Source organism: Convolutriloba macropyga, chromosome 6, assembly GCF_964194025.1.
Source record: "Convolutriloba macropyga chromosome 6, txConMacr16.3, whole genome shotgun sequence".
NCBI classification, from domain to species: Eukaryota; Metazoa; Xenacoelomorpha; order Acoela; family Convolutidae; genus Convolutriloba; species Convolutriloba macropyga.
The window spans coordinates 42,006,123-42,028,584 of NC_134473.1; the positions used below are offsets into that span (position 1 = coordinate 42,006,123).

Sequence of the window (22,462 nt, forward strand, 5' to 3'; positions counted from 1 at the left end):
TAAACAGTTCGCAGAAAACGAACATTATTTTTTTAAAAGGCCCTTTACTTGTTGTCTTAAGTTGTGCCATCGTCTCCAGACCTGAATTGGTTTCTTATACCTTATTCAGTTTCCTTATTTATCAATAATCATCATGTAAAATTGCGAAGGGGAAGTTTTAGACGAAGCCAAGTCGAAATGTTCTCTCCCCATTATTAATCAATCGCAACTCAGTGTAAATTCACTCGACTTTAATGAGTGCAAATTCTGATCTCGAGGAGGTTAGCAACCCTACTCTATTGCCGATGGCTATTTTGCAAGATCTTGCGAGAATCTTGCAAAAGTCTTGCAAGATTACGCACCATGTTACAAGATCCTGCAAGATGTGCGTCAAACTTGTCGGATTCTTGCAAGATAAGCGTCGAAACTTGCAAGATTCCTGCAAGATAAGCGAAGAACTCGCATGATTCTTACAAAATAAGCATTTGATGTTTGCAGGATGAGCGTCGAGAAATCTAGTCTCAGCTTGAACGTGGGCCTTTTTGTCTTCTTTGGTGACTATAGTCGGTGAAATACTGAGATCCAGAAAGAGCGCAACTGACAACAAAGAAAAAAGACCCTAAACAGCTAACACTAAAGCGCGAAGGGGTCACAAACAAAGGCGGGGTTTATCGCGCAGCAGAAAAAAAGGCAAACAAATAAATTAACAATTAAGTCAAACGTTAGCTAACAATTAAGTCAAACGTTAGCTTGAGCGCGGGTCTTTCTGACTTCTTTGTTGGGGTCACAGAAAGGGCGGGGGTTATCGCGCTGCAGAAAAAAACAGCCAAACATATAAGTTAACATCTAAATGCGTCCAGAAGTCAAGCGTTAGCTTGAGCGTGGGCCTTTTTTGTCTTGTTTGGTGACTACAGTTGGTGCATTACTGAGCTCCAGACGGAGTACAACTGAACTAGCCAACAATGAAAAAGGACGCTAAGTAGCCAATACTAAAGCGCGAAGTCGTCAGAGAAAGATTGGGGTTATCGTTCTGCAGAAGGAAACGGGCAAACATATAAATGAACATCTAAATGTGTCCCGAAATCAAGCGTTCGCTTGAGCGTGAGCCTTTTGACCTCTTTAGTGACTAGAGTTGGTGCATTACTGAGCTCCAAACGGTGTGCACCTGACCTGGCCACCAAAGAAAACAAAAAGACTTGAACTTGCTCAGACCAATGCCCGATCGCATTTTCCTTCTTTCAGCAGTGTGTTAACTTCAGCAGGAACCCTTTTCTGATATAGGATGGGTTTGGAACGGTTTGGAAGGTTGCCAATAGTGACCACTAAGGATTTTTGTTAGGTACTTTTTCAATCACTGAAAAACGTTAGGTTATTGCAACAGAAAACGTATTGTCGACTCTTTGGCAGGGACTACATGTCTTCGTACTCTCACTTGATTACTGACAGTCGGTTGATACGTGCTACTTAACAATAACTCAAAGTGATGGACTTATAGAAATGTCTACTTTAGGGAACAAAATATTGAAAAAGAAACATTTTATATCATAAGCTGGAAGATACTGGAGGTCTTTTAATGACATTTTTTTGTGCTTACCAACTTGGTTTGTACATAATGAACCATTGAAACCATCACTAAACAATTTTTCAGAAATGAGTGTTTCAAATACGTTATTGAAGGCATTAATCATGTGAATGTTTCTGTTTCGAACTGAGAGCTCCCTTCAGTGGACTGAACTAAGAGAATATGGTCTTGGAGTTAGTCGGTCTTTCAACTGGCACTTTTTTCTTCAACTTTTTTCCTCGTCTATCTTGTAAGATCTTGTAAGGCTCTTGCAAGATAGGCATCAGAATAATGCGTCTGGCAAGATAAACTTCATTTGCAAGAAAATTGCAAGATCTTGCAAGATAAGTGCCGGAGTTCATTTAGGGAAAGAAGCATTGTTAATAAACACCGTCTGCTCATCAACCGGCCATAATTAAGGCAATCACTTTTTCTGTTTTCACTTTTCTTTCTTTGCTTCCGTTTTCTGTTATCACACTAGGTGCTCTTGGATTTTCTAACTAATGGTATTAAAAGTGATACAGAATTTTTAATGGTTTGCGTGTGCAGTTTTTTTGATTTTCTCAAAGCTAATTTAATCTCAAAGGATTTCATGTCTTTGACCCTTACTCTGTTGACAAATAATTAATGAATATTTTAATTTTGCCTACTTTTTTATATCATTTAATCCTTTTGAGGGCAGCTATAATTAGTTTCTCAGTGATTCATGAAAACAGAAATTCAATTTTGTTTTTGACAGTTAACGATCTTATGACGTTCAAAGTGTTTATTCACAATATTACTGAAAATTTTAGTTGAACTCAAATTTTCGTTTCTTACGTGGTTTCAGAAATCACTTGTGTCCTTTGTACTCCAATAAAGATGAAAGAACTCAATTAATATTTCTAGTTGACTAATGGTTTTTGATATCGAGGCCCCACGTTATTGTAAATTACTCGCGATTATTTAAATTTTGTGTTTAAATAATGTTCTTTCGATTTTCATCATCAACGGCAGTCATCGGTGGCTTCCTTTTGATGCACAAAAGATAATGTTACATTTTTCATTTGACAATTAATTGCTTTTTTTGTATTTGGCAATGTTCGTTTATAAAGTTTGTTGCTGAAAAGTTGAATTTTGCCCCTATGTTTTGTAGGTTTCTCCGTCTTGTGTCTCTAACCTATTTTTTGTTTTTCTCATGGGTTTTAAATTGAGACTGAAATGACTTTTTTCAACAAAATTTTTAGTTATGATTTGACTTTTCTATCGACTTGGACACCACATGTCTTCAGAAATTTTAAGTAATTGTTGAGCGTAGTCTGTGTTCGTTATTCTTATTGTTTTCCATCGCGCTTTTATTTTCTTTAATGACCAGTCGATTGGTCCGATTTAGCAATATGAATGGACATTTTAAAAGTTTTTTCGGAGCTGATGTTTTTATCAATTTAAAATCCACTGATTTTAATTTTTTAATTTTGATTGTTTTTCTTACTGTTTCTTTTTCACTCTTTCCGATTAACCACAGGTCACATGCGTTCGAAAAGTATGTAATTTGTATAAATTTTAGCCTCAGCAACGAAGTAGAGTACAATCGAATTTCTAAATTGCTTCCCGTTAATTTTCTGCAATGATTTCATATACAGCTAATAATTCATTGACCAAGGCGCTAATTGGTTCGAGACATTATAATTACTTTTCAAGATTTATATCATTTTTTTAATGAAATGGATTAAAAAAAGTTAAATGCCTTCCAACTTTGAGTCACGTGATCCTATAAAAATCTTAATTATATAAATACTTTTTTAAAGCTCTGACTCCTTTTTTCAGAAAAATTTTGAAAACTACCACACTTCTCTACTGTTTTTTGTTACTTTGTCTCTTATTAGTTTTTCGCGAAATACAAATAAGCCTATAATTAAGGTTTAGCTAGAATGGTTTTGCTATTGAATTTTTTGCTTTTATTATGGATGCTTTTGACACTACAAGTTTTCGAAAGAAGTCTTTTTTGATTTTTCTAGTTTGTTTACCTTCTGAGGGCAGTTTCCTTGGCTATCTATCAAATGCTGTTCCTGTGAAAAAAGATCAAAACTTTTTAGAGTGAATACTAACTGCTATGCTAACTGCTAATTTGAAAGGATTTAGATTTGAGGCCAATGCTTTGTATATTTTTACCATAGTGCTCTCCAAATAATATAAGTTAGGTAAAACAAGCTGTCAATTTGTACTGTCTTTTTTTCCTCTTCTAATCCCAATTGACTTCATGGAGCGGCAGCGTTTTATGTGCAGCAATCTGACGACTTTGTCTATTACTTGCACAAGTTGTCGACCAATCTATGCTCTATAAGTAACAGCTGTTTTTTGATAGAATTGAAAGAAACTTTTACCTCGTTTAGCTTACCCCAATACAACTCGTGGGAGTTAGTCGTTGAACTCTGTCAGTTTTAGTCATTTCCCTATAGCCATTAGATTGCGTTCGACAGAAATGGTGGAATCAGAAACCAGATTTAATTGTTCCGACCCCTCTTGAGGGGGAAGGAACTATATACTCAAATGGTTTTTTTGTTCAGACAATTTTGGCCGATCGATATATTAATCGTAGAGAGTTGAGACTGATATCATTAGAAAGCTCGTCCAGCGTAGAATATGCAATTAAAAAGAAATTTTTAATTTTCGTTTTTTACAGGGAGTTATCGAGGTTTAAACTTCTAACAAAAGTAGAGTCAATTTTTATTCATATTTTCCGGAATTTTGCGTAAAATTTCGTCAATTCTGTTAAACTTTGTTAAAAATTTGATGAATAGTGTTGTTGATTTTATTTTTAAAGACAAAAACATACTGTCGAATATTATTTTTTAAGTTTTACAATTCTAGCTAAAAATTTCAAAATTCAGCATTTTTCATCAAAAACGATTTTTCATCCCAAAATGATGTAAGAGTGGGGCTGCAATGGGAGAATTTTTACAAAAATGCAGCTCAAAACTCTTACGACTTTTTGGGTTGCATTAGGCTTCCAACGGGGGTAAATTATTGTAAGGGTGAGGTGAAAAAAGACAAAATATCCCCCCACTCTTACCTTTTTTGGTCTGTCAAGGGGGAGGGGGGTAAAATGATGTAAGAGTTCTGGGGTAATGGAGAAATTACCCACGAACTTTTACATTTTTTACCCCCCTTGACATACCAAAAAGATGTAAGAGGTGGGGAGTTAGTTTGTCTTTTACCCCCTCACTATTACACAATTTTACCCGCGTTAGAAGCCAAATGCAGCCCAAAAAAGACGTAAGAGTTTTGAGCTGCATTTTCCTAAAAAAATCCTCCCCTTTTAGCCCCACTCTTACATCATTTTGGGCGGAAAACTACGACCCGGGCACGCGTTTTTCTACTAAACCATGCTTTTCAAAATTCACGAAAAACAAATAATGCGCAAATTTCTATACTGAAATGTGAGAACCAACTGAAAAAGAAGTACAATTTTTATATAGCAAATCTGAAATCGTAATTGAGATGAGAACCTTGATGTTTGTGTGTTGTGCATTGTAGCGGAGGCACGTGACTGCATCAAGTACGTGGAGAGCAACTTCCTGCCTGAGAGGGACTGTGCTTGTCCACCAGAGTGTGAATATGACTATCTTTACATGCAGCTAGAACAGTCATTCTGGCCCAGTCCAAACTCACTCGTAAGCATTACATCCCAGTGAAACAAAAATGGACACAAATGTTGTGATCTTTGTAAGAATCGTGGTACGAAAACAATGATTGTGGCATGTGTTTTAAAGGAATTAGGTATTTTGCAAAGCATCATGTTAAGATATGGCAAAATTTACCATAAAACCTCTGGTTAAAAAGACCAGCTCAAGTTTTTTTGAGATACTAAGATATTGTGGGTCGTAACCAGATATTGCAAGTTTTGTTTTACTGGGGTAAAATTCAACAGTTCCAGACCTCACAAGTTTCTAAACAGTTCGCAGAAAACGAACATTATTTTTTTAAAAGGCCCTTTACTTGTTGTCTTAAGTTGTGCCATCGTCTCCAGACCTGAATTGGTTTCTTATACCTTATTCAGTTTCCTTATTTATCAATAATCATCATGTAAAATTGCGAAGGGGAAGTTTTAGACGAAGCCAAGTCGAAATGTTCTCTCCCCATTATTAATCAATCGCAACTCAGTGTAAATTCACTCGACTTTAATGAGTGCAAATTCTGATCTCGAGGAGGTTAGCAACCCTACTCTATTGCCGATGGCTATTTTGCAAGATCTTGCGAGAATCTTGCAAAAGTCTTGCAAGATTACGCACCATGTTACAAGATCCTGCAAGATGTGCGTCAAACTTGTCGGATTCTTGCAAGATAAGCGTCGAAACTTGCAAGATTTCTGCAAGATAAGCGAAGAACTCGCATGATTCTTACAAAATAAGCATTTGATGTTTGCAGGATGAGCGTCGAGAAATCTAGTCTCAGCTTGAACGTGGGCCTTTTTGTCTTCTTTGGTGACTATAGTCGGTGAAATACTGAGATCCAGAAAGAGCGCAACTGACAACAAAGAAAAAAGACCCTAAACAGCTAACACTAAAGCGCGAAGGGGTCACAAACAAAGGCGGGGTTTATCGCGCAGCAGAAAAAAAGGCAAACAAATAAACTAACAATTAAGTCAAACGTTAGCTTGAGCGCGGGTCTTTCTGACTTCTTTGTTGGGGTCACAGAAAGGGCGGGGGTTATCGCGCTGCAGAAAAAAACAGCCAAACATATAAGTTAACATCTAAATGCGTCCAGAAGTCAAGCGTTAGCTTGAGCGTGGGCCTTTTTTGTCTTGTTTGGTGACTACAGTTGGTGCATTACTGAGTTCCAGACGGAGTACAACTGAACTAGCCAACAATGAAAAAAGACGCTAAGTAGCCAATACTAAAGCGCGAAGTCGTCAGAGAAAGATTGGGGTTATCGTTCTGCAGAAGGAAACGGGCAAACATATAAATGAACATCTAAATGTGTCCAGAAATCAAGCGTTCGCTTGAGCGTGAGCCTTTTGACCTCTTTAGTGACTAGAGTTGGTGCATTACTGAGCTCCAAACGGTGTGCACCTGACCTGGCCACCAAAGAAAACAAAAAGACTTGAACTTGCTCAGACCAATGCCCGATCGCATTTTCCTTCTTTCAGCAGTGTGTTAACTTCAGCAGGAACCCTTTTCTGATATAGGATGGGTTTGGAACGGTTTGGAAGGTTGCCAATAGTGACCACTAAGGATTTTTGTTAGGTACTTTTTCAATCACTGAAAAACGTTAGGTTATTGCAACAGAAAACGTATTGTCGACTCTTTGGCAGGGACTACATGTCTTCGTACTCTCACTTGATTACTGACAGTCGGTTGATACGTGCTACTTAACAATAACTCAAAGTGATGGACTTATAGAAATGTCTACTTTAGGGAACAAAATATTGAAAAAGAAACATTTTATATCATAAGCTGGAAGATACTGGAGGTCTTTTAATGACATTTTTTTGTGCTTACCAACTTGGTTTGTACATAATGAACCATTGAAACCATCACTAAACAATTTTTCAGAAATGAGTGTTTCAAATACGTTATCGAAGGCATTAATCATGTGAATGTTTCTGTTTCGAACCGAGAGCTCCCTTCAGTGGACTGAACTAAGAGAATATGGTCTTGGAGTTAGTCGGTCTTTCAACTGGCACTTTTTTCTTCAACTTTTTTCCTCGTCTATCTTGTAAGATATTGTAAGGCTCTTGCAAGATAGGCATCAGAATAATGCATCTGGCAAGATAAACTTCATTTGCAAGAAAATTGCAAGATCTTGCAAGATAAGTGCCGGAGTTCATTTAGGGAAAGAAGCATTGTTAATAAACACCGTCTGCTCATCAACCGGCCATAATTAAGGCAATCACTTTTTCTGTTTTCACTTTTCTTTCTTTGCTTCCGTTTTCTGTTATCACACTAGGTGCTCTTGGATTTTCTAACTAATGGTATTAAAAGTGATACAGAATTTTTAATGGTTTGCGTGTGCAGTTTTTTTGATTTTCTCAAAGCTAATTTAATCTCAAAGGATTTCATGTCTTTGACCCTTACTCTGTTGACAAATAATTAATGAATATTTTAATTTCGCCTACTTTTTTATATCATTTAATCCTTTTGAGGGCAGCTATAATTAGTTTCTCAGTGATTCATGAAAACAGAAATTCAATTTTGTTTTTGACAGTTAACGATCTTATGACGTTCAAAGTGTTTATTCACAATATTACTGAAAATTTTAGTTGAACTCAAATTTTCGTTTCTTACGTGGTTTCAGAAATCACTTGTGTCCTTTGTACTCCAATAAAGATGAAAGAACTCAATTAATATTTCTAGTTGACTAATGGTTTTTGATATCGAGGCCCCACGTTATTGTAAATTACTCGCGATTATTTAAATTTTGTGTTTAAATAATGTTCTTTCGATTTTCATCATCAACGGCAGTCATCGGTGGCTTCCTTTTGATGCACAAAAGATAATGTTACATTTTTCATTTGACAATTAATTGCTTTTTTTGTATTTGGCAATGTTCGTTTATAAAGTTTGTTGCTGAAAAGTTGAATTTTGCCCCTATGTTTTGTAGGTTTCTCCGTCTTGTGTCTCTAACCTATTTTTTTGTTTTTCTCATGGGTTTTAAATTGAGACTGAAATGACTTTTTTCAACAAAATTTTTAGTTATGATTTGACTTTTCTATCGACTTGGACACCACATGTCTTCAGAAATTTTAAGTAATTGTTGAGCGTAGTCTGTGTTCGTTATTCTTATTGTTTTCCATCGCGCTTTTATTTTCTTTAATGACCAGTCGATTGGTCCGATTTAGCAATATGAATGGACATTTTAAAAGTTTTTTCGGAGCTGATGTTTTTATCAATTTAAAATCCACTGATTTTAATTTTTTAATTTTGATTGTTTTTCTTACTGTTTCTTTTTCACTCTTTCCGATTAACCACAGGTCACATGCGTTCGAAAAGTATGTAATTTGTATAAATTTTAGCCTCAGCAACGAAGTAGAGTACAATCGAATTTCTAAATTGCTTCCCGTTAATTTTCTGCAATGATTTCATATACAGCTAATAATTCATTGACCAAGGCGCTAATTGGTTCGAGACATTATAATTACTTTTCAAGATTTATATCATTTTTTTAATGAAATGGATTAAAAAAAGTTAAATGCCTTCCAACTTTGAGTCACGTGATCCTATAAAAATCTTAATTATATAAATACTTTTTTAAAGCTCTGACTCCTTTTTTCAGAAAAATTTTGAAAACTACCACACTTCTCTACTGTTTTTTGTTACTTTGTCTCTTATTAGTTTTTCGCGAAATACAAATAAGCCTATAATTAAGGTTTAGCTAGAATGGTTTTGCTATTGAATTTTTTGCTTTTATTATGGATGCTTTTGACACTACAAGTTTTCGAAAGAAGTCTTTTTTGATTTTTCTAGTTTGTTTACCTTCTGAGGGCAGTTTCCTTGGCTATCTATCAAATGCTGTTCCTGTGAAAAAAGATCAAAACCTTTTAGAGTGAATACTAACTGCTATGCTAACTGCTAGTTTGAAAGGATTTAGATTTGAGGCCAATGCTTTGTATATTTTTACCATAGTGCTCTCCAAATAATATAAGTTAGGTAAAACAAGCTGTCAATTTGTACTGTCTTTTTTTCCTCTTCTAATCCCAATTGACTTCATGGAGCGGCAGCGTTTTATGTGCAGCAATCTGACGACTTTGTCTGATACTTGCACAAGTTATCGACCAATCTATGCTCTATAAGTAACAGCTGTTTTTTGATAGAATTGAAAGAAACTTTTACCTCGTTTAGCTTACCCCAATACAACTCGTGGGAGTTAGTCGTTGAACTCTGTCAGTTTTAGTCATTTCCCTATAGCCATGAGATTGCGTTCGACAGAAATGGTGGAATCAGAAACCAGATTTAATTGTTCCGACCCCTCTTGAGGGGGAAGGAACTATATACTCAAATGGTTTTTTTGTTCAGACAATTTTGGCCGATCGATATATTAATCGTAGAGAGTTGAGACTGATATCATTAGAAAGCTCGTCCAGCGTAGAATATGAAATTAAAAAGAAATTTTTAATTTTCGTTTTTTACAGGGAGTTATCGAGGTTTAAACTTCTAACAAAAGTTGAGTCAATTCCGTTGTTTTTATTCATATTTTCCGGAATTTTGCGTAAAATTTCGTCAATTCTGTTAAACTTTGTTAAAAATTTGATGAATAGTGTTGTTGATTTTATTTTTAAAGACAAAAACATACTGTCGACTATTATTTTTTAAGTTTTACAATTCTAGCTAAAAATTTCAAAATTCAGCCTTTTTCATCAAAAACAGCACGAAATAAGCTTCTTTAGTCTACTTTGATTAAATTTGACGGAAGTACACACCCAAACCCAAACACCAATTACACAATCTTTGTAGACTCAAAAAGTGGCCATTCCTACTTCAACTTCCCATGAGAGTGCTCTGTAAATAAAACTTAGCCGTTCAAGAACGCAGCATTTGTTTTTGATTTTTTTTTCTAAAAAATATCTATATCTATAAGATTCAAAAAATTAAGTGCTTCTAATGGACGAACAGCATTAGCAGGGCTAGTTTTGGACCAATCTTGGACTGTTATAATCTAGATAGAATTTGGATTGCAATCAGATGGTCGTTTTTTAAAGAATCGATCTTCTTTATATTAATTAAAGAACAGCACATTTCAAATCAAAGCTCATTAGAGATTGGTCCAATTGCCTTCCTAAGCTGATACAAATTAATGCATCCATTTTTAATTTTTAAAAATCATAAGCTTATGGTGGTGTTTTTAATTTTGTCTTCAACTGTTTTTATAGTTTGTCGTTTTTAGCCGCATGATTTTTTCCTGTATAATGAAAAATTTTATTGGTTTTTCATAGACGAATAAATGTGCCTATATAGTTGCTGGCTTTCATGATTTTGAAAGCTATTGTTTTCAAAAATAAGAAAAAACAATTTTCAAATTACCATTGTCGGTTTGTTACCTTGTCTCGTTAATTACAGGTCAAATATGAAATTCTTTTTCGCAAAAGAATGTGTCAAATGGAATTAGTGTCACAAAATTTAATATTTTTATTCGTTATGACTGTACTGGTTTTGACACGGGTTTTTCCAAAAAAAAATAATTTTTGATTTTTGTGATATTTGAGGTTCTCTTTGCAGACGTAAGACATATTTTGCATAACTTCAGGTCTTAAGGGCTACATTTGGACGAATAAATGAACCTATTTGATTATTTCATTTTGTAATTAATGGCTTTCATGACTTTGGAGTTAATTTTATTTCGAAAAAAAAAACAAAAGTATTACTTAATATTGCTCTTTTTTTTGTCTACATGTTATCTAGCTTCAATAATGAGAGTTCACATAATACATTATCGGTGTTCGAAGTAGGCGGAATCAATTTTATTTTGGGGGCCAAAATAGGGCTTTAGGGCTTCGGCTGCCTTTTCTGGAAAGCTTTAATCAAAATTTTGTTTTTTGTCTTTTTGTTGCTCTTTTGTGACCGAATAAAACATTGAATAAGGACAGGTCTTAAGACGAATTGGTAATCGTAAACGTGTCCGATATATTAGTTGATTTCTGATGGTTTTCCTTACTTTGAAATTAATTCTTTTAAAGAATAAGCGAATTTTTTAGCCTAACTGTTTTTTGCTTTTTTGTCTAAGTGTTACCAAGCTTTATTATGGACTGGTCCCATATCTTTTCTGTTTTTTGTTTAGTTTCAGTTTTTTCTGACGCTATGTTGACTTTTTATTAAGTTTTGTTTTTTAAAACGGACATAAAGTTTTTGATGTAATTAATGTTTGTTGTTGTTTGATTTTGTTGTTCATTTTAACTCACTTTCCTAATATTGGCATATGTCATCAATCTAGCGCATCATTTTTTACATTTTTTCACTGAGTTATTGGCTTTGGAGGCTGTCTTTTCATTCAAACACTATTTTTTTTGAATTTTTGGGTTTTTCTCTGTTCCTCATTTGGTAGACAATTATGCGAAAATTGTGGATGAGCGGGGTCGGAACCTTATGTGCGCTCGCACATTACTGAGCCTCCTTGTTCAAATCATATCTTGAAATCAGAGAAAACATACAACAGAAACGTTTTCCGGAAAAAGAAAAGAATCGCCAAAATACATTTGACACGATCTTGATTAGGCTTCACTTAATTCTTTAAACAAATCAGTCTTACTTCTACTATTTCGATTTTTAGCCTGAAATAACAGAACAGCCAAAAGAAGCTTTATAGGGGAAAATGGAAATAAGTTCTATTATTGTTATCAGAGGTCATATTTAAACTTGATATTGTATCATTCTTTTGCCATTTGTATTCAATAACAATAGCAAATAGTTTTGTTGTTTTGCGACAGCCAGCCTCGTTCGTGCAGACGTACAAGGACGTGAACACCTCAGAGGGCATTCAGTACATGTATGACACAATTGTGCCCTACTTGACCGAGGACAAACAGGAGTCACTGTCTAGATTCAGGTACAGCTTACCCTAATTTTTAATGCGCCGTCTACTCAAAATTTTTAATAAATATGAAATAATTATTTTACTATGACGTGCCATGATCAGAACCATGGCCAGAGTAAAAATCATAGTGAAATTTTTATGATTCAGTGCTGAAATATCATGAGACTGAGGTCCGGGAAACTAGTAAAAGGTTTTTATTAAAAAAACTAACTATTTCACGCAGTCTAAGGAACGGAAAATTTTTGTTTGCGGGCGGAAAAAGGAACAGTTCCTGGGTGCCAGATTTTAAATAGACCTGCAAGAAACGACATTTTATCATTTTTGCGATAGGTTTAAGCTAGATTATGAACATTTGGTCCCCCCTCACAGTTTACCAGGAGAAGCGTTTCTATGAGCAAGTATGGATAATAAAAAAAGCGTAGAACTGATACAAAGTGAACCAACAAGAGGAATTTACTCACTGTAATAAACTACTCAATTAAATGCTTTTTTGATCGTTCAACTTCTGCTTGACTAATCATGATGTGTTCTAAATTTATTTAAATTCTTGTGTTGCGGCAGCATTTAAATGTTTACTTGCTTGAACTGTTTTATGATATTTTATGCTCAAGAAATTTAAAAACAAACATATCAAGTGAAAATGGCGATATCGTTTATGATCTTTTGTTTCAGTCACGTCCTTAATTGTTGTTGCAATTATCCTCTTTATCAAGAATACTAATATTTTTTAACACCAAGAGAGTGGTTTACCATTTGATAATTGTTCCGACCCCTCTTGAGGGGGGAGGAACTATATACTCAAATGGTTTTTTTGTTTAGAGAATTTTCGTCGATCGATATATTCATGGTAGAGAGTTGAGACTGATATCATTAGAAAGCTCGTCCAGCGTAGAATATGAAATTAAAAAGAAATTTTTAATTTTCGTTTTTTACAGGGAGTTATCGAGGTTTAAACTTCTGAGAAAAGTAGAGTAAACTTCGTTGTTTTTTTTCACATTTTCCAGAATTTTTGCCAAAATTTTCGTTAATTTTGCTAAAATTTGTTACAATTTTCAAGAATAGTGTTGTTGATGTTATCTTTAAAACAAAAAAGTATTGTTGATTATTTTGATTTAATTTTTTTTGCCAAAAATTCAGGCTAAATTTTTCAAAAATCAGACCTTTTCATCAAAAACAGCACAAAATATGCTTCTTTGGTCCACTTTGATTAAAGTTGCTGGAAGTACAACCTCGAGCAACACAAATACAATCTCTGTATACTCAAAATAGGGCGCTTCCTACTTCAACTTCTGTTGAGCGTGCTCTGTAATTAATACTTAGCCGTTTTTGCTAAGTTTACTCGTTGATTGTCAAAAAAGGCAGAATGTTTTTTGAGTTATTAACAAACAAATTATCTATATCTATAACACTCGAAAATTTAAAGTTTTCCTACCGGATGTAAAGCATTAGAAGGGCTAGTTTTGCAATCTTGGACTGTTACAATCCAAGAATTCGGATTGTAATCAGTCGGTCTGTTTTTTTTTTAAAAATGATATTTTATATTAATTAAAGAACCGAACATATCACTTTAAAGCTCAAGAGTGATAGGTCGAATTGGTTTCCGAAGCAGCTCCAAGCGAATGCGTTTAGTTTCTTACTTGAAAGCTTATGGTTGTTAAAAAAAAATTTGATTTTTAATTAAACGATGGCTTAAAAATTTTTCCTCTATTATTTTCTTAATTTGGTCAACTTGTTGCTTAGTGTCAGCAAAGAAAGATTGCTTCTTCTTTCTACTGATTTAAAATTTAATCTTTATTGCCATCTTAAGCCTTAAGTTATTGTTTTCTGGCTTTGATACAACTAGGTTTCAGTTTTTCTATTTTTAGATATTTGCACATTTTTCACGTTTTCTAGTTTTGTCACCTTATCACATAATTGACAGTTCACATATCCCATTATTGGCGTTCAAAGTACACAAATGATTATATTAAAGTCCTTAAATATATAGATTATGGTGTAGCGACTTCGACACTACTTCTATTGAAGAATTTAATTGAATTTTTTAATTTTTGTCTTTAAATCTCATTTTTACTTTGTCGTTTTAGTCGTATGAAAGTTTCGGTATAAAGATAGGTTTCATTGGATCTTTCCGGGAGAATAGATGAGCCGGTATTTTGAGCTTAGTAGATAGCTGATGGCTTTGATGATTTTGAAAATAATTGTTTTCCAAAAAAAATATTTTTCAACTTCGCAATTTTGTTCTTTTTTTTTTGTCTTTTTGTTACCTAGTCTCGTTAATTACAGGTCACAAATGACAATATTGGTGTCAAGTGATGGTGTCAAAAGGGATTGGTGTCACATAATCTAATATTTTTACACAATTTGTTAGGACCTTACTGGCTTCGACACTGGTTTTTCACAAAAAGGTAAATTAATTTGGTTTTGACGTTAAATTTGACGTTATTTTTTAGACGAGAGACATATTCTGGATAGTTGAAGGTCTCAAGGGCTTCCATTGGACGAAGAATAGAACCTATTTAATTTTTTCATTTTCTAATTTTTGGCTTTCATGACTTTGGAAGTAATTTTGTTTCGTACAAAATTCAAAAGTGTTACATAATATTGCCCATTTTTCTTTTTTGTCTACTCGTTACCTGTTCCTACTAAAGAAAGGCCACCAAATAATTTATTGGTGTTTGAAAAATGTACAACAGAACATGTTTTTCTAGAGTCACAATAGGGCTTTACGGCTTCGATAGCGTTTTCTGTCAAGTTTTATTGAATTTTTGTTTGTTGTCTTTTTGTTGTTCTTTTTAGCCGCCAAAAAATTGATTATGGACAATTCCTTTCTATAGAAACTTTGGTAATCGTAATTCTTCGGGATATTTTACTTGGTTCATTACTTTGACATGAATTGTTTTTTAAAAAAGTAATTAATTTTAACTTTACTGTTTTTTGTTCTTTTTGTCTAAATGTTAACACATTTTTTTGGACTAGTCCCATATCTTTTCTGATAATTTTTAAGCTAATTTGTTTAGTTTCATTTTTATCTGACGGTATGTTGACTTAGTTATTTTTTTAAACTGACTTAAATTTTTTGATGTAATTAATGTTTGTTGTTGTTTGATTTTGCAGTTCGTCTTAACTCGCTTTCTTGATATTGTCATATCTCATCAACCTAGTGCATCTTTTTTACTCCTCTGAGTTTCTGCTTTGGAGGCTATCTTTTCGCTCATGCACTATTTTTTTGAAAAAAAAATTGGTTTTTTTGGTTTTTTGGTATTCCCAAAAATAGTTTGTGGGTTTTTCTATCTGTTCCTCATTTGGTAGACAATTATGTCATAATTGTGGATGAGCGGGGTCGGAACCTTATGTGCTGTCGCACATTACCGAGCGTCCTTGTTAAACATGTGACAATAGATGGTTATCCTATGCGGGATGGGATAGGTGGGTTAAAATTGTGCAACTGATAGAAATGCATTTGGATAATAGGATAAAGCGGATACATGTACTGTAGTCACTTACCTAATTCTAGCCATTGAAATTAAAATTGGATAAATAAATTGGAAAATTTATTTATTTGCAAAACAATCTAAAACAAAGTTCTGAACTAATTTAAAACAAAGTTCTGGACAGTCTCTTATTCCATTTGCTTTTGCAGAGCCAAATATTTTGATACAAAGTAATTTGTCACAAACTTAAAGGTATAAAACTTCCCAAGCACACTTCGACATAAAGTACGACCAAAATTCACGTACAATTTGTTCACAAAATCATTTAAACTGAAGTTTTGTTTTATTGAAATTAGCAAACAAGAGACGCTAAAAATTCTGCGTCGCGTAGTGTTTTGCTTTAAATTTGAATTGCTACTGCTCTTATAAAGATCAACAATATTGTTATCAGATTTTAGCAGTTTTCTCAGCCGCAGTCCTTGCGGAATAAGATGGAATTTAATTGATATGATTACTCAACTGTTGTCTATTTTTTGCTTGAGGATTCTGTTTGGATATAGGAGGAGCCGGTCAACCCAATCCACATCGTTCTCGTCTTTAAACATTTTGTCGAAACTCACTTCTGTGGTAAATTCCCAGCTTATTCAGCTGTCTCCTTTCTCAATGCCCAACCAGCCATACAAAACTTTATTACTTTGTGTTGTAAATTGGGAATTATCTCTTATTAAGAAGTGCGATATCTGATTCTTAGCTGGGTGTTCAGATTATGGTTTTCTGTCATATTGGTTTCTGTGGCAGCTCAAAATAGTTTCGTGGGAGATAGCGTTGAGACTGAAAAATTGAAGTAAAAGCCTACCTCGCAATCCTCCTGTTTGTTGCTTAACTTTTACAGAACATATCTCTTGCTGCCTATTCTTAGGAATTTTTGTTTGTAGCTGCCTCTCATAAATTGGAAACAAATATGTATTTTGGTTTGCTAAGTTTTCATCTATGATATTATTGGCTAAAGTTTTCGATTTTTAGTGTTAAAATGTTTTGTCCCGTCCCAAAAAGTGTCATGTAGCTATCAATTTAACTGGAATAGACGGAAGTGATTTTTGTAGTCTAAATTTGTGAAAACTATTCGATGGATTGGTTCAATCTCCCACAGAATATTGTTTTGTGTTTTGTGTTTTGTGTTTTGTGTTTTGTGTTTTGTGTTTTGTGTTTTGTGTTTTGGTACAATGACTTCGTAAACAGGTGCCTTTGAGTCACCGATGTATTGATACTACGTAAAGTTAATGGGAAAAAATTTATGTTCTCCAGCACAAAAGTGTCCTGGAAGTTCAATAAAATGAATTAAATTTTATCATCAATACGTCCTAAATCTGTTTGCAGTCAGAAAAGCTTTTGTATCAAATGAATATTTCGTTTCCGTCAGGGATACTTTTAACCTCAATTGTGTTTGGGATTTCCTCTCTTGGAAGCATATGACCTTCAAACTTCCACACTTCTCTTCCGTAAATCTCTGAAACAATATTGTGGAAAACTAACTGTACGTTTGATTGTAGCCAGAAATTGGGCCGCAGTATCAAACGTATGATCTTTTGGTCTTTCGCAAACTAACAAAAATTGGATTAAAACACACAAAATGTGGTCCATCAACTCGTCTGAGAGTTGATTTTGTCTTTCTTCCTGTCAGCTGTACAGCTTGCTTTTGTTTTCAGCCAATTGTTGTAATAGGTTTTTGAGTTCTCTTGTGCCTCTTTAACAACTTCATGAATATCTTCTTAAAGAGTTTTCATTCTTTAAAGAGACTTAAAGAGTTAATTCTTTGAAGGGTTAGTTAGAGTTTTTGCTTTTTTGCTGGTATAGATATGATACAAATTAAAATTCCTCAACCGCAAAAGAAACTTTTTATAGAGATCTATTTCGGCTCCAGAACAATTATTTATTGTTTTTTGTAGTACATTTTCTCCACGATTATCAATTTTGTTTTGTCCTCCTTTGCTAGCATTACGGTCAATAAGATTTCAGGTTTTGAAACTATTGAAGACGAGACGGAGTTTTCGTGTTATCTTATAGACTGATCATCTGCCAGTCATTAGTAGAAAAGTGGAGTTTTTTGACACAATGTTTGTTTTTGACGTCTTGCATTACGTATATCATGGAGTTCACAAAATTTTGTCTTTGAATTTTTTCGGACACTTATTTTTTCTGAGTTATATACACTTTTCAGAAAAAATCTTAAATGCTTTGTTTTTTTTTCTGTTCATTTGGCCCATACCTTGATATTAAAATGCAAAACACTCTGCTTTGAAATTTCTGGTTCGGATATCAGATTGAGTAATCCTCACTTGCCTAAGCTGAACCATGGTGCAATTTCATGACGCTCTGTTATTACTTATTGGATCGTAATTGAATGAGTCGGGAGGTTTGGATGAGACTAGGTCTGTATAATTTTCAATAAAGATAGCCAATCCTTTTATTATTAAACCCGCTTTTATAGGATCGAAGTTTTCAACGTTAATAACAACCGGTAGCAATGTCAGTTTTCCAATAAATTGAAAAAGAAACATTTTTTATACTTTAACATTTAGGTAAAAAGAAAAACTAATCACGTGACTCAAAGTTGACTGAACGGGTTAAAGCATAAGATAAAGTGGTTCCTTTTTTGTTCCGACCCCACTTGTGGGGGAAGGAACTATATACTCAAATGGGTTTTTTTTTTTTGTTCAGTGAATTTTGGCCGATCGATATATTCGTCGTAGAGAAATGTGAGTGGTATCATTAAAAAGCTGGTCCAGCGTAGAATTCAAAAGTAAAAAGATTTTTTTGAATTTCGTTTTTTTCGAGGAGTTATCGAGGATTGAAGTTTTGTGTGAACAATGGGATCTTTAGCATGATTGTTCACTTTTAGTACAATTTTCTTCAAACTAAGATCTTTTTTACGAAAACATTAATTCAAATTTCTATAAAAAGAATAAATTTTGAGTTCGTAAAAGTTGAATGCAAGGCGATAGAAAGACTAGTTCTGGTCTCATAGGGAAGTTCACTATCAAAAAAAAATCGAACTCTAATTGAGAGCCCTTTTTTTAATAAAACTTTTCTCTTTTTTGCTTTTTTAAGTCACCTACAGACAAGTCACATTTTATATCGACGTTCTATTAATGACAAAACTCCTTTATAGTCGAATGAAGCGCAATGAACAAAAAACGTCGTTTTCAAGGAATTGCTCATGTTTTTTTTTGGCTTCGATTCTGAGTTTTCGTAATTTTGAATGAAATTTTGAATTTCTTTTTGAAGTTTTACTATTTTTTTTGGAGTCCTATGGTAGGGATTCATTGACTAACAGTGCAATATGTTCCATAATGAGCATTAAGTGAACATGTCTATTTCATTGAGGGGGCGGCTAATGGCTGTTAAGACTTAATAATTTTTCGAATTTTTTTTTGAATATTAAAGAATCATAATCTTATTATAGTGAATTGTAAGTCAGTCCAGGGGTGAGATCACCCTCTTCCTTCCTACTGCAACCAAAATTAAACTGGTTAGCGGTTTTATCTTCTATCTATTGGTTATATGACTTCAATGACAAAAAATTTCAATTTTTTAAATTTTTTTTTGGATTTTTACGTATTATTGGTTACTTTTGAAATCTTATCACATTATCCAAATATTGACAGTTCCCATTAGCTTAAAAACGATGTTCTGTGGATGGCCAATAAAAATTTTAAACAAAAATTTATGGTTTAAATGGCTTCGACACGTTCTTCTTGCACTTTTCTACTGATTTTTTGGTTTTCTCCTGTTTTTTTTGTTGTTTTAATAGTCATTATACTTACTGTGATCTCATAATGAATTCCTATGCATGACAAACATAAATGTACTGCCACCGGGGCATCTTTGAGCGTTTTTATTGACTTCCGTTGAAAGCTATTGAATTTAATGTCTGTTAAAATAAAAATCATTTTTCGAAAATTTTATTTGAACAATAACAATTCCTAAATTTTTCTTGAACTGTTAGTGAGTTTCAGTATTGACTGGACCCACTTGCTTTTTACTGCGACTAAAAATATTCTGTTTAGCTGTTTTATCTTCTAGCTATTGGTTATATGACTTCAATGACAAAGATTTCAATTTTTTTAAAATTTTTTTTTTGGATTTTTTGAATTATTGGTCACTTTTGAACTCTTTATCACATTATCCAAAGATTATTGTAATCCAATTGGCTTAGAGAGGACGTTCAGTGGATCACAGAGAAAGTTTTCAGAGAATAGCTAATGGTTTAATTGTCTTCGACACTTTCTTCTCGCATTTTTCTACTGAATTTTAGTTTTTGCTGTTTTTGTTATTGTTTTCTGTCATAAGACTTATTGTGATGTCTTTTTAACTATCTATGCATGACAGACATCATTTTCCTCCCTATGGGTTATATCTGAGCATCGTCATTGAGCTCCGATGAAAGATTGAGTTTACTGGCTGTTAAGGGTTTAAAAATAATTTTTCGAAACTTTTTTGAAATTCAACCATTCCTAATTTTTTTTCGTGAATACTCTTGGTCATTGTTGGTTCTAACAGAATCCATTTCCGTTCTACTATAGCCAAAATTAATCTGGTTAGCGGTTTTATCTTCTACCTATTAGTTTTAAAACATCAATGCCACGAGAATTCATATTTTTTTTGGGTACTTTATTTTGTTTTTCGATCCTTTTGAAATCTTATCACATCATCTTACTGCTGAGAGTCCCTATTGGTTTAGGGAAGAAGTTCAACGGATCATAAATAAAGTTTTCAGGGAAGAGCTAATGATTTGAGTTGCTTCGACATTTTCTTCAGGCACTTTTCTACTGAATTTGTGGTTTTTGCCTCTCTCTGTTGTTGTTTTCATAGTCATTAACTTGTTGTAAGGTCTTATTGATGAAATACGATTGGCAAAAAAACTTATTGTCCCCTCGAGGCATCATTTATTGTATATACTGGCTTCCGTTGAAGGCTAATGAATTTAATGGCGTTGATAATACGTGTTTTCCCGCAATTTTCGTGCGTCTAATGTATTTGTTTATATTTGTTGATTTTTTGAAATTATGTTGATAAAAAAGGTTTTCCCATTGCTCCTGAAAAATTAATTTAAAATTGAAGAGTGTTTAGTGAAAAGTTCATTTTTTTAATGCCTTCGACCCTTTTGTCGCTCAATTTTTTTTCCTGAATTCGCTGTTTTTGTTCTTTAGGTAGCCGTAAATTGCTCACAGATCTCATAGGCTTGTAATTGAGGACTGAATGAATGATGTTGCTCGAAACATTCAGTATATAGCGAATAGGTTCCTTTCGTCAAATTTAACTTCTATTCATCAATCAGATGTCCCATCGAATTTCGTGTATTTCAAGAAATAACATATATATTGATATTATGTGCCACTGTTGTTTCGTTTTTCTGAACGTTTATTGAATGGCCATTTTTTGCGTTTCTTTTTCTCTTCCTTCAGAACAATCGCGTAATAACAGATCCCAATGTTTTTTAAATGTGGCCCAAGTAAACTTATTTAATCTTTCAGTATAAATCCTTCAACTGAAATAGCAGAAATAACAACTGAATTAAAAATACATATTCAGATGATAGGTATTGATTTTAATGGTAGCAAAGGTTTGTGTTTTCGCAAATCGTTTGTAATTTTTTGAGTTTCTCTTTAGTTTGTTTCTATGGCATAGTCTGACCACAGACGGGTGCTTTTGGTTTTGTAATGACTTTTTAGTAATTTATCAAGGATTTTTTTATTAAAAACCAATGTTTTTTAAGATTTTTGAATTTTCTTGGTGCAAAAAATGTTGATTAATTTTTAAGTTTCGCCTCACTGTTCGTTCTTTTTGTCGGCTTGTTACCTAGTCTCGTTAAGAAAACTTTTCATCTGCTGTATAGTTAGTAAAGGTAAACTTGTGTAGTTAAGGTTTTATCTGACTGCATTTTGACGTTGTTACCAGGTGCTTTTAAATTTAGATATTCATTTTTTGCCGCCAAAATTTTGTTGGTGCTATTTTTTTTCTAGTCTCTTCAATGTCAGGTCACGTTGGTGCTGTAATGAAGCATGGCATTAGTAATTCAATTAGTAGATAGAATGTGTAACGATTGTTTTAAACTCAAACATCTATTTTTGTTATCTCTTGATTTGGTTGACATTTTAGTCAAAAATGTAGATGAGCTCGGGTCGGAACATCATGTGCGAACGCACATTAACGAGCCGCCTTGTCACTATATTTATTAAAATAATCAGACTTTTCGTGAGGTACATCATTAAATCAAAAAACTTTTGAACAAATTTCTAGCAAAAAGTTTCAATATCAGTCAAGCTTCCTCAAGACTTCAGCTTCAACGCCTTATTCAAAAATCGATCTCGACTGGGGAAGATACAAGTTGCTAAGAAATAGAGCCTTATTGCGAACATGAATTTCCCCAGATATTCCCTTGTGAATAATTCTCAGTGCAACCGGTGCTATAGTTTCCGCCTTTCAATTATTTGACAACTTAAAAACTAAAAAAATTGCAGAAAAATATATGTAGATCATGCCCAATTCTCCGAACTTAGAACCATTAACACGCAAGTTTTTACACAGTTTTACTCACGCAGAATCATACCATAATATTGCAAAGTTATATCCCTTCATCGCTATTCACATGTAAACACAAACACAAAAAAATTTTTCAATTGCCGCAGTTTGTTGGGAAAAACACTTTAAGAGTGAAATCACTTTTTTGCTGAAAATTAATCTCTCTCTTTTACCGTCAGTTCTTTTTTATTGCAACTAGCGAGCTTTCGTTTTTCTTTACTTCAGAAACACGATATTCAATATATATAAATTTTTCGATGACAATGTTGAAACCGTTGAAATCAATTTTTGAGAGCACTGTCTGCTGCGCACTCGGAGAAGTAATTATTTAGCATTCCCTTTTGTAATTTTGAAAGAATTTGATTTCTATTTGAAATGTAATTGTGCCCTTCATTCTCATTTT

At 33.6% G+C, this 22,462-nt stretch overlaps 1 protein-coding gene across 1 annotated transcript in view; it reads left to right on the plus strand.

Moving 5' to 3' along the window:
- Positions 1-22,462, plus strand: part of LOC142341322 (uncharacterized) — a 40,128-nt gene that overhangs the window by 16,507 nt on the left and 1,159 nt on the right. Inside the window, exons 4-6 of the mRNA XM_075392247.1 lie at positions 3,806-3,953; positions 5,057-5,193; positions 11,940-12,058. Coding sequence (XP_075248362.1) covers positions 3,806-3,953; positions 5,057-5,193; positions 11,940-12,058 — 404 coding nt within the window. The remainder of the gene's footprint in view (positions 1-3,805; positions 3,954-5,056; positions 5,194-11,939; positions 12,059-22,462) is intronic.